This window comes from Folsomia candida, unplaced genomic scaffold, assembly GCF_002217175.1.
Source record: "Folsomia candida strain VU population unplaced genomic scaffold, ASM221717v1 Fcan01_Sc004, whole genome shotgun sequence".
Lineage (NCBI taxonomy): Eukaryota > Metazoa > Arthropoda > Collembola > Entomobryomorpha > Isotomidae > Folsomia > Folsomia candida.
In genome coordinates this window covers 4,959,150-4,971,938 of record NW_019091196.1, presented here as the reverse complement: position 1 = coordinate 4,971,938, position 12,789 = coordinate 4,959,150, and the positions used below count along the sequence as shown (strand labels likewise).

General features: G+C 33.2%; 1 protein-coding gene across 1 annotated transcript; it reads left to right on the top strand.

Moving 5' to 3' along the window:
- Positions 1–663: 663 nt before the first annotated feature.
- Positions 664–12,075, top strand: LOC110848895 (exopolyphosphatase PRUNE1). The gene is made up of 9 exons (XM_022096241.2): positions 664–1,153; positions 2,588–2,886; positions 5,462–5,712; positions 6,329–6,579; positions 6,994–7,259; positions 7,336–7,494; positions 8,060–8,219; positions 8,829–8,983; positions 9,534–12,075. The coding sequence occupies exons 2-9, from the start codon at positions 2,821–2,823 to the stop codon at positions 10,080–10,082; spliced, it is 1,857 nt and encodes a 618-aa protein (XP_021951933.1). The 5' UTR covers positions 664–1,153; positions 2,588–2,820; the 3' UTR covers positions 10,083–12,075.
- The last annotated feature ends 714 nt before the right edge of the window (positions 12,076–12,789 follow it).

Genomic DNA, 12,789 nt, shown 5'->3' with positions numbered 1-12,789 from the left:
TGCAAAAAAATCGATAAATTGCCAAAGTCTGCTCCTGCTCAAAAAATAATGAGGGAATCACATCTTGTTCATCGCATCTCTCTTTTCGGAAATGTCAAAGTGTCACTTTTCGCAACTTCTTGTCGGAATTGCGTCAATTTTTTCCGCTCGTGATGAGAAGAGAAGATGATGATATGAGATGACGAAAGGTGGGTTAAAAAACTGTTCAAAATTCCAAAATTTCCATTCTTTTTTTATTTATTTACTATTCCAGGAATGTGTTTGATTATTTGTGTTTTCGCAATTTCGATTTGCATCTTCCATTTGTGATAAAAGATGGTGACGCAATTTTTTGAAAACTTCAAAATTTCAAAAATTTTCTCTCCTTTTTTTCTTACTTATTTACAATTCCAGGAATGTGTTTGATTATTTTTATCCTTAATGGCTTTCTGTTTGCATTGTTGTCGACTTGTTTTTAGGTAAAAAATGACTGGCATTGTGGAGGTCGTGCTTAAATGATGTGGTAAATTTTTACCCCAACATTTTTAATAATTTCATGAAAACAATTAACAAATCAACTTATTTTTGCAAACTTTGCAAATTTAATCTCGCCAAAAATTGGCGACATCCTTCACCCCCGTCCCCTCACGGTTGGCCTGCTGGCTGTGTTGTTATTTGGGTTTGTTTTTTATTCACCCTTCGACTCTCGCCTTTGCAACACACGGTTCATTTGTTCGTTCCTCGGAAAATATATAAATAAATAAATAAATTTCTGAACTTCAAAGTTTCCGACGGGGAGAGGACAGAGTTCTATATTTTTCTAAAAGCCTTGTGTGTCTTTTTGATTTCAGCTTTTTCGTCATCACCAAAAACAACGTTTTGTCGTCATTTTGATTTGAACGAAATCGAACGTTCCAGATTCTGGAAATCTCCCGATTTAGTTAATTGCCGTGACGTTGGTGGTGGTGGTGTGTCAATTTTGGAAGATAAGTGAACCTGGATTATCAGCGTCACAGAGGATTTGGAAGGATTGGATCAATTTTGAGCAGGAAATATACAATCGGAAACGTTTAATTTGTAAGAAAAGAAGAGAACTTGATTAAATAATCGGATTATTAAGAGAAGAGAAGATTGATAAGTAGAAGGAAAAGAGATCACCATATTCTATTTCTGGGTAAGTACTTATCTTTATTTCCAGATTTTTTCGTGACGTAAATGTGTCAATTTCGTGATTATTTTCGTTCTTTATCTTTTCGCTTTGCGCAAATTGGTTAATTTAACTAAACTAGTATTAAATTACTATTTTTAAATGCGAGGTCAACTCATATCCGTGCAAAATTTTAAAAGTATCAACCCCATCAAACGTTTTTCGTAAATTTTCATAATTTTCGTTCTCTACGACACGAGTGACGGGTCCGCGTTCATCTTTTCCCCTCAAATTAATGTTTTATTTAACCACAATTAAATTATTATTTTTAATTAAATGTACCGCACCACATCAATACATTACCTTTCAACATGTAGAAGTATCAAGCCATCAAACTAATTAATTTCCGACACGCGACTTTACCAAACTTATGTCATCGCATTTAAATATGATTTATATAATCTTTCTCTCCTTGAATCATAAAAATTCTTTACATCTTCATTAAAATTACTTAACTACGTCAATAATTAAACTAAAACTAGTGTATGGTATATAGAGTCGTTAAACTTGACGACGTAGACGTGGTTTGTTTATATCACTCCATTTTGTAAACATTGCGAGTTCCGTACATACATAAATAACATTAATTTTTTTACTACTACACAAATTCGCGACTCGCGAATCTCCTTCCATTTCATTTCGCTTATTATTAAATACATAAATTTAATTGCGTCCCGTCCACCACAATTAATGAGCTATACAGACATTAGTTATATAAGTAAATAGTGCTGGCGATAATGATAAGCGCAACTCACTCGACTTAAATATTTTCACAATCAAAACAAACAACTTCAGTTCATTCCAGTTAATTAATTGCATGCAGTATCACAGCACAAGCAAGATTTAATCAACATAAATAGACATATGTAAATAAATGACCAATATTTTTCATCACGGGGAAAAAATGATGATAAGCATGATATGATAAGCCAAACGAACGTATGTAGTTATTTATTTCCTCAATTTTCCTCCGTCCATTTTACAATATTATGATTACAAATAATTTTTTAATGGAGGTATACATTTTTTCCTGCCCAGTGCCCTGGCGTCAAAAATTTTGTTATTTTGACACTTGAACGACATCACGTTCCAAATTCCATAAAAATTATATTTTAATTGGAGACTTATCTTTTGTCTACTTGTTGCACTGATCAAATCAATCATCATCGGAACACGTCACGTGTCAAATATCTGTAGTAAAAGTCACCGACACGACACCAACGTCAATTGAGTCTTATCAATAAATATACTTGATAAGTCATTCGTTATGACGTGTCGGTATTGGAATTCAATTGCAAATTTATCTATTTTTGCGAACTTTGCGAATAATAAAAGAGTTTTTTTTTGCGAATAGTTCTGTCTCCATGACTGACTCTAAATTTTGTTGACTCATATTTCCAGATTTGAGTTGAGTTGATTATCATCATTTGCCCGGATATTTCCCGACCCTGGCGCAGAACTGGATCGTCCGACGCCTGTTGCTGACTTCTGCTCACAAAATCTCGTCATCTTCGCATTTCGGGGAGAAGATTACCAGTTCTGATTTTGGTGTCGTGCTCGTAACTCTTGATAAAAGAAGGGGTCGTGAAAATTATTCAAGTTTTGTCAACCCACCGAAAATTACTAAAAGTAAGATGGACCTCTCATCCCTGCAAGGATTTCTGTCATCGTCAAAGTCCAGTGTGGACAGGGCTGCCAGGGTAAGCGAACTTATATGTACTTATCAGAGACTTGATAACCCAGTGAAATTTGCAAACTTATTTGCAAACGTTACACAGGTTACAAATTTGTCACAAATTTATGCAGATCTTCATATTTTATTAAGAGTTTACCATAATTCTCCAAAATTTGACAAACATGATTTGGACAAGTTTCCGATTTTTTTTGTATAGCGGGGTCATTATTATGCCGACCTGACCCTTCACTTACATCTTACATCAATTATGTAAAATTTACACAGATCTGCATATTTTATAAAAGTTTGTATCATAATTCTACAAAACTTGCACCGGTTACAAACATAAATTTACCAGATTTGGATTTGAATAAGTTTTTGATTTTTTGTGGGTCATTATTCTGCCAACCTGACCCTTGACCTTCATATCTTACATCAATTATGTATTATCAACACCTACCTATTCTTCCAGATAATCATAATAGCCGCAATAATAATTCACAATTAAATCGCTCCCATTATTCTCAAGTAACTATATAATCATAATCATCCAGGTTAAAAGAGTCGACTTTCACAACCACGACCACGTCCTGTCAGCGTGATAATAAAATTCCAACCCCTTCGGTCGGTACGGTACGGATATTTTTGCACCGTGCATAAAGCATGACATTGATTCATAGGGTAAAATTTCTCCTAAAAATGGATCACATCCTTTACGTAAGGAAAAATAACAATGACTTTTACAGGGTGGAATGAACCATTTAAAGTTAGCCCGACTTAAAAAAGGCAAAGTTGTCGTATTACAAATAAGAATATGGATGGAGGGTGGTGGTAAACTGTGTTTCAAGTTACTTGAGTTCCCCGCCTTGAGTACATTACATTACATTACATTACATTACATTACATTACATTACATTAGCCGAATGAGCCGAATTATTTTATTATTTGACACCACTTATTTTTATTTTGGCGTAAAAATCATACGAAATTGACTAATTTAAACGCCAAAATGAAAATTACAGGTCTCAAATAATAAAATAATTCGGATCGTTCGGGTAATGTATTCCATATGACCAAATCAAGTAACGTGAAACGGAGTTTAAATATTGTGTATTATTATCATAAAAATGATGATGATGATGCCTGCATAAAATAATTTTTACCAGGCTATGCACTTTATTTCATGTTCTTCGGCCGGGTTACATTTCACACAAGAGAACTTGACTTAATTTTTAACGACATGTTATTACGATACGTTATTTTTTACGAGATGCTGATTTCGTCAGTTTCGTAAGATGTTGTCCGTCAAAAAATAGCGATTTTTTAAATGTTTGGTCAGACTTGCAATAAAACTGGTCTCAATTTTTCACTTGTAGAGTAGAACAACAAATTATTCAAACGCAGCATTTGTAAATCGTGTGTTTTTTAGACAAATTTGGCAAATTTCATGTGTAACTTTATGCAAATATTCATTCGTAAATTGCGTAAATTTAGTGAAACTTTTTACAAAATTATGAGATCTGGATACGATCGATTTTGAAATCTAACTTTTCTTCGTAATCTTTGCATACGGGTTACAAATATCTCTTAAAACTTTTAGAAAATGATGACATCGATTTTTGAAACCGAATTTTCCTTTACAAACTTTTTCGGAAACTTATTTTGTATTTTTTTTTACTGGGCTACGAATATCACTGTTAATAGGAATTGCTAGCTAAATCCTTGCAAATATTAAATATGTATGACCTGAATGTGCATGTTTTCTTGTACTTACATCGCTTAAAGTTCATGGTTCATTAAATATAATGGTTTGCGTGAAATTGTGAATGTAATCCAAGTCTAGAAAACGGAACATGATAATTATTATTACCACGGTTTAGGTACTCGTCGTGGTGGTGGTGGTGCAAATAATTAGTTAAATCATCATCATATCCAATCCACCCTCTCATGTTTTATTCAGTAGCAACAAGTTCCAATTACCAGGTCAAATTACGTTAATAGTTTATGAGTTTAATTATTCAGAGATACGCTAAAGTCGAGTTGGAACTTAATTTTCGCTATTATTTTATGTAATGGCTTAACTTGGATAATTTTCGTTCTTTAATTGACACAGAATGACATGGATGAGATTAATTATTTTTATTTACTCAATGAAACAATTCACGCAGGCCTTTGTAACTTTGTAAAATCCGTTAATTGTACAAAATTTTATGAATATTTTTGTGGAAAATTAGCTTTTTTGTAAACTTGTTCAGATCAAGGGCGTCTCTTTATTTTTGTAAAAGTTTGCAAAATTATTTTACAGAATTTACGCATTGTACAAAATTTACCAATGACTGCGTGAATTGCCTCAATATCCGTACAAACTCTGCAAAAAGTTGACAAGTTTGCAAAATTTTGTGAAAGCATTGGACATTAAACTTAATCCGCGTATCGTAATTTTTCACAAATTGTGTAACCCATTCTTACAATAGAAAAAAGTTTGTCTGTGCAATGTCAAATTATACAGATGTCAAAATTGCATAATTTGCATGTTTGCAAAATTGTAATTTTTTTGCCTGAATTTTCTCAATGTTAAAGATTTCTCTAATAAATTTCAGGATAATCTTGGCGATACGCACGTGATCCTGGGTAACGATGCGGCAGACTTGGATTCCGTCGTGTCCGCGATTGTGACCGCGTACTACACGGCGCAAAGTTTGGCGAAGGAAGAGAAGGAAAATGTGGACCATGACCAGGAGTCCTTCGTCTTTCCCGTCGTCAACTGCACCAGAGAAGATCTCCCCCTCCGCACAGAGGTCACGTTCTTCCTCAAAGGGAACGGCATCCGGGTCGAGTCGCTCATTTGCCGGTGAGAAAAATATTTTGAAAAAATAAGTCACAATTTCAAAATTACATTGCTTAATTTTGACCATAAAACTTATGAACTGTTTACTCAAATTTGAAAATTATGTAACAACACAGCGGGAGCTTCGTATTGGGACCTAAATGAATTTATACAAACTAAATTAATTTCACTAAATTAGAAATTTCGACCTAAAAATTGTACAATTCGAGTAAACAAAATAATTTTTTGATTTTGTGAAACGTTTTATTACCTAAAATTTTTAAAGGCGTCGTCCTAAATTAAATTTACCCCCAAATGTATGTACTCCATTTTTTAGTAATTTAGCGAATTTCTGTGAAATTTTATACATCTAAAGTATTTAATTTGTTGTTTTTTGTAGCTAGATTTTGTGAATTTGTGACTTGTTTTTTTGCGAATTTTTCGTAATGTTGCCAATTCACTCCGGTCTTTGTAGTACAAGAAAGTCCATACCAGATCTCGTAGTTGTAAAAGTTTGCTAATTACAAAATTTACAAAGTTTATACACAAAATTCCGTGTTAATTGCATCTCTTTTCGAAAATCAAACTCGCAAACATTCCAGATTTTGAATAAATTCTGAAATCTCTTATTTCATTACAGCGACGAAATCGATCTTCTTGGTCTTCACTCAAGCGGAAAGTTAAAATTGACCTTGGTGGACCACAACGTATTAACATCGGCGGACGCCCCCCTGACCTCCAGCGTCGTTCGGGTCATCGATCATCACAAAAGAGAAAAGCCTCTCGATCGGAGAGACACGATTGAACCCGTCGGATCCTGCGCCACCTTGGTCACAGAAATTGTCCTCGGTTTATTCGATAGGGATCAAGTGGTGTGTAATTTGTTGTATGGTAAGTAATCCAAAAAATATGGAGCCTAATTTCGAAAATTTTACAAAAAAAAATCCGTTCAAATTTGATTAATTTTCGAAATTTACACAGTTTCAAGGAGTGCTCTTTACAAAGCTTGCATAGTTTGATAGTTACAAATTTCGTGACTTTCGTAAATTATCCAATAATCCGTTTTCACTTTATTCAAAATTTTGTAATTTGATTTTCCAAAATTTTTTACCTCGTTTCAAACTTTGACTTGAATTGTCCTCTGTGTAGACTTTTTTGTAAATTTTTGTGAAGTTTGTAAGTTTACGGATTTTACAAAGTTATCATTGTGCGAATTGTCTCACTATTTCATAAACGATGTAAGAATTTAACGCAAACTTTTGCGAATCCCCTCTCATTAATTTTACATAATTATTTATCCGACAGGAACCATCCTACTCGATACGGTGAACCTATCTCCAGCAGCGCAACGAACGACGCCAAAAGATTTAAAGGCAATTTCAGAACTTGAAGATTGTTTAGCAAAATTGGTTTCGAAACGTCCCGTTCATGACGACGTTTACACCGCGATCGTCAAAGCCCGCTCGGACATTTCACATCTCACGACCGACCAATTGTTGCGGAAGGATTGCAAAATTTTAAAAACGCCCGAAATCACCGTGGCCGTTCCAGCAGTACCACTACTTTCTCAGGTGAAATTTACATACTCAAGGTGGAAACTAAATTGCGCATGAAATGGTTTCATAATTTTATATGAATTTTGTCTAGAAATTCCTCGAGCTACCGGGTGCCCTGGATGCGTTAAAGAACTGTCAGAGGACGAATCGTTGCACCGCTGTGGTCGTGATGGGGTGGGAAGTTCGAGACTTGGCGAACATTCGACGTGATCTGATCATCTTTTCGGATGGGATTCATAAGGCGAAACAGGTGCGGTGATCTTCATGTGATTCAATTTATACAGATTTTTCAAAATGACATGAATGAATTTATTAATCAAAATTTCATTATTCTTTACATATCAGATTTACTTTAAAATGTTGAAATATCTAGAACAGGGCCATAGTTTTTACATGGTGTATTTTTTGTGTAATTATTTTTTACAAGGTTTTTTCATTTACTTTGTTTAAACAGGTGACAAATTAGCCGCACAATTACTTTTTGGGCACCTGTTGTACCTCTCTCGCTAATAATTATTTGCATTTTTCGATCCATTTTTATTTCAAGAATTGGTCGATTCTTACTAAAAAGGACTGAATTTATGTATTTTATTGTAGTTGGACGAATGAGTCCAGTCGTGAATTACACGTGTTAGACTTTAAGATATCGATTAGCAAATTATATTCCCCCATAAAAACATGCACGTCGTAAATACATTTGGCAATTTGCTACCGACTTCATTGCCGTGAATATATAGTCAATTCTAGTCTTGTTTTGGCGAGACGTGCTAATTTGTTTTTGCCAATGAAACTGATTCGTATTCTTGTCTGTCTAGGTTTGCACTCCGCTTGAGAATTGCGACAACCTCCACCTCCAGCTCATCCGACACTCGACAGACTCGCAAAGCTGCTACTGGCTCTATGATCAAAAGAATATCGGGCTCTCGAGAAAATTCATCCTTCCTTTTTTAGCGACACATTTCGAAGTCAAAGCCCGTAAGTTTGTTTACAAAGTTGGTGTGGAAGGGAGAGGTTTGGTTTTTTGCAAATTTGTGTGGATTTTGTATGAAAAAGGGTGATTTCGGCTCAAAAGCGCAATTTCGTCTAAAAAATCGTGTTTGTCTCAGAAATCCTGATTCTTTGCAAAAATCGTAACTCTGTCTCAAAAATCGTGATTTTGTATTAACAATTCGAAATTTTGTTTTTTAACGTGATTTCTGCTTAAAACCCGTTATTTTATATCAAAAAACCTTGAATTTTGACCTCTAAAATCACAAAATTACGATTTTGTGACTCAAAAACAACATGATTTTGTTAGAAAAACAATACGAAAAATAACCTAAAATTTCCAATTTTATTTCCCCCTGGAAAATCCTATCGTGGCAGAATCTCTAAAATCCATCCCACACCTTTTATGCAGACCCCCTACCTTATTTTAATAACATCTATCCTACAGAATTTAAATTACGACCAATCTCAGCTTCTCATTGAATTGAAAACCTGTCAAATTCAGATTCAGCTCATTACTCGCTTTGTTTTGCATGTCAATCATTATTATTCTGTTTTTAGATTGGATTTTGATTTAGGTATTTTTTTCCTTATTAGAAAACCAGCTCGATGTGGATGCTTTGACTGGTGTTGATATTCTCATCCCGAACGGAGAAGCGAGTCCGAACAAGTATCAAATGCAGCAGCAAAACGTCCCCTCGATTTCGTACACGTCCGCACAAAATCTCGGCGTGGGAGATCCTATCAGTCATGTAAGTTGGTAATTAATTTTGGGAGTTAAATTGCAATGCAAATCTGTGTAATTTTTGTTAGATTTGCGTATAAACTTTGACCAACTAGTTCAAGAGTCACTTAATTTTCAAGCAGCTTTTTAAATACGAACTTTGCACAGTTTAAAATTACTTTACGAAACTTATGCATTTTAAAAGTTACCAAGGTCTGCGTGAAATGCCTCAATGAAAAAAACTGGCTCAAAATCTTGCTTCAAATTATATAAAGTTTAATCGTTTTAAATTTTATTGTCACATTACAACGTCGTTCCTGGAAACAACATTTAATTATTGCTTTAAATAAGTTAAAGATTTAATAATGAGATGATTTCTGTGATTATCATTAGATTCGCTCTCAAATTTGTAACCTGGTTATAATCTCATAAACTGATGAATGATCAAGGGTTGCTTATCACACTTTTCAAATCTTGCTATGAAATTAGAATCAATTTTTTCTTAAAAAATGAATTCACAATTTCCACCTTCCAAATTTGCTCAGATTTTAATTTTCCCCATTATTTTCATTTTCCAGGGTGGCAGTAACCAATCCTCCGCCTACAATTCCTGCCCATACACACCGCAGAACTCTTGCGCCGAGCCGGAAGACGGCTACCCGGCCGAACATTATTTTCTCCCTTCCTTCAACTCACGCGAAATGATTGAAAAAATCGAATTCAAGCGACACAAGTTGCGCGGCTATGACAAAACGGAAGACCAATTGAACCCCGGGGCTTGTTCGTCGTACCCCTTCACGCCCAAAAACTCGTACGTGGATTCCTCCATGGAAGGATTTTTCGACGCCAAGTTCGCCCAACAGCAGCAAGCCGCCCACATCATGGCGGGCGGTGGAGGTGGCGGCATCTTGAACGCGATCGATTCTGAAGTTCTGCTCAGAAAATTGATGGAAAAACAGAGACGGGGCGATTCTGGGTCGAATTCGTCCAACACGAGCAGCAAGTCGCAGTCTTTAACGAAATTGAACGTTACAGAAGATTTTCTTCCCGGTGGGGACACGTTGGCGAGTCAACTTTCACCGAGCGCGTGTCAAATCCAGCATAAAGAGCAGAACGAGGATAATTAATGAGATAGATTCAAATTATGAGGGAAATTCACGTTTAAGGAGTTGTAAACTGTGTTAAAAAATTGGGTATTTTTTTCTAAGGAGAGATTCGTTTTTAAAAATTTGGTCGTAATTCTTTCCAAACTATGACAAATTTTTAAATACATTTCCCAGAAAGGCTTCCGATTTGATTAGAATTTATAAGTTTTGTTCCACTTTGCAGCTTTGTAAACTCTATAAATTTACCAATTTTGCGATATAATTTTCCCCACATTCCATATTTCTGAATTTTTTCCCCAAGTTTTCAACATGACAAAATTTATTAATTTTTTCACAGTTTACAGTCTTCTTGGCGTGAATTACCACCTTGTTTTTACGATGATCTATGTCTCTACTAAATTTCAAACTGTATGGAAAACAAACTTGAACAAAAAATCACACTATCAAAAAAGCCAGAAATGATGCTCATCTCTTTTAAAAAGTGTATTTATTAAAGTAAAAAAAAAGCTCGCGTGATTTCAAAGCTTGATTATTAATCATGACACAATTTATTCGAGATTTAATTAAAAAGTAACAAATGTTTATGGGTGAGAAAGAAGAAGAAATGTACAATTTTTGTGAGAAAAAGGTTAAATTTTGGTAGAAAAATGTACAATTTTGGATGAAATTTTATTCAAAAAAGGGTACAATTTTGTAGGTGTAATTTTGTTAGAAAAGGGGCAATTTTCAATTTTGGTTCAAAAAAAGGTAAAATTTTTACCTTAGATTTTTAGAATTAGAGAAAAGAAAATGTATACCAAAATTGTATCCAATGATTCAATTGTACCTTTCAAAATTACAAAAATTTCCGAATCTAGAACAACAATTGGTTAAAAAAATCAAAAAATTAACATCGCGACCAAACAAGATCTTCCAAAAGTACAGCTACATAAATATTCATGTAATAATCTCAAATCATAGCAATTTAACAATTTTTAATTATATTCACTTACAAAAAATATTAGAAATTTCAAAATATTCATGAAAAACAAAAAATGTAAAAAATATGATGGAATGTGTCTTGATCTTGTTTTTTTTTACTAATTAACTGTCCATTTAATTTAATTTCCCGATTAACCAATTCATTCATCATTACTAAATTAAGGTGCGTTTATCGTTACCGACTTGTGCCCATGTTATAGTTTTAACTTATGGCGCAAGTTACAAGAATAATCACACCCTGTTTTTTACTCTTTACTTTGTGTAATTCACAAAATTTTGTTTTCAGTTTTTTTGTTTTCTTTGTTATCCTGCGGGAATTGATAACCTAAAATTGTTATCATTATTATTATTATTATTTACTTACACCTGTCCTCCTTTAGTATTATTAATTAATTGTTAATTAACTAACTACCCGTACATTTACCGCATTTACATAAATATTTGTCCTGCATTTAGCAATTTTGCTTTAATATATTATTTAATTTTTTTCGGATGACTGATACGAAACTATATTTATAAAGGTTAGAAAATTACACGAGCAGCAAGCATATTTAGATTAAAATAGTCATAAATATGTAAAAATAGTCACATGTATTGTATTTCTGGCATGAAATGGAAAACAAATCTACTTTCTCAAATATTTCAAAAAAATGTATGTACCGAAAAATTTCTCAAAAGATTGAAACAGGACCTGAAGATTTGCAAAAGTAATAATTACGAAAAGCGAGAAATTTTAAAATTTTTAAGATTTTTGAAACTCAGAGAAAAATACTATACTTTTTTAGAAAATTGTTGCAACAAGCTTGATTTTGATTACGGTTCACTCCTATATTTGTAACTTTACTGTCACATTACAAAAAGCAAGCGTCTCTAAATTAATTACCACAAAATTTACAAATATTTGAGTAAATAATTTCATGCATAAGTCTCACTCGTAATTATGTAATTACATTAAAAATAGTGTGCTGAGAAAGTAGTGCATTCTAGTTTGATGAAAATAAACAGTGTATTTTGCTTCAGAACAGAAGATGACTCAAAAAAGCGTGGATATTTTAAGTATCTTCAAACAACTTTTAGTTTTGTGGTTGTTGTCAATATTTTATGAAAATGAATCCATAAATAAGTAAAATCTCTGCAGAAAAATTGTAGAAATGTGTAGCTTGAAAAAAAATATTGCTGAAATAAATAAAAACTGAGATTTTCTTTATTACAAAAAGATATGTAGTTCATTTATTGGCATCTTTATTTATCTGCATGGATTTTGAGTCCAAATTTTCTACTTTTAAAATAATAATTTGTCTAAAATTATTTTTGTATCTCCCGAATTTGATGAATTTTCAAACTAGTTTTGTGTTTCCAAAAAGGTGTTTTAAAATTTAGAAAAAATGGTGTTGACCTGGTTCAAGTTGCGAGGATAAATCACGTATTTTTTATTGATTTGAATTTCTACAAATTTGAATAAATTATTGACACTCAATCTTTATTCTAGTAATATCATTTGCCGTGTTGGGACGCAATCTAATATAAATTTTTAGTATTAAACCTTGCGAAAATAATTTTGTCCGGTTTTAAAATCAAACAATTTTACGAAATGTTCGACTTGAAAAGGAATCCTGATTGACAAACTGGTGTAAAATTCTGAATTTTTTAAAAATATTTTGAAATAATGATATCATAATTACTAACTTACTAATTTCAACAATTTTTTTTCTGGAAGTTTTTGAACTTCCAGAAAAAAATTCTCCCG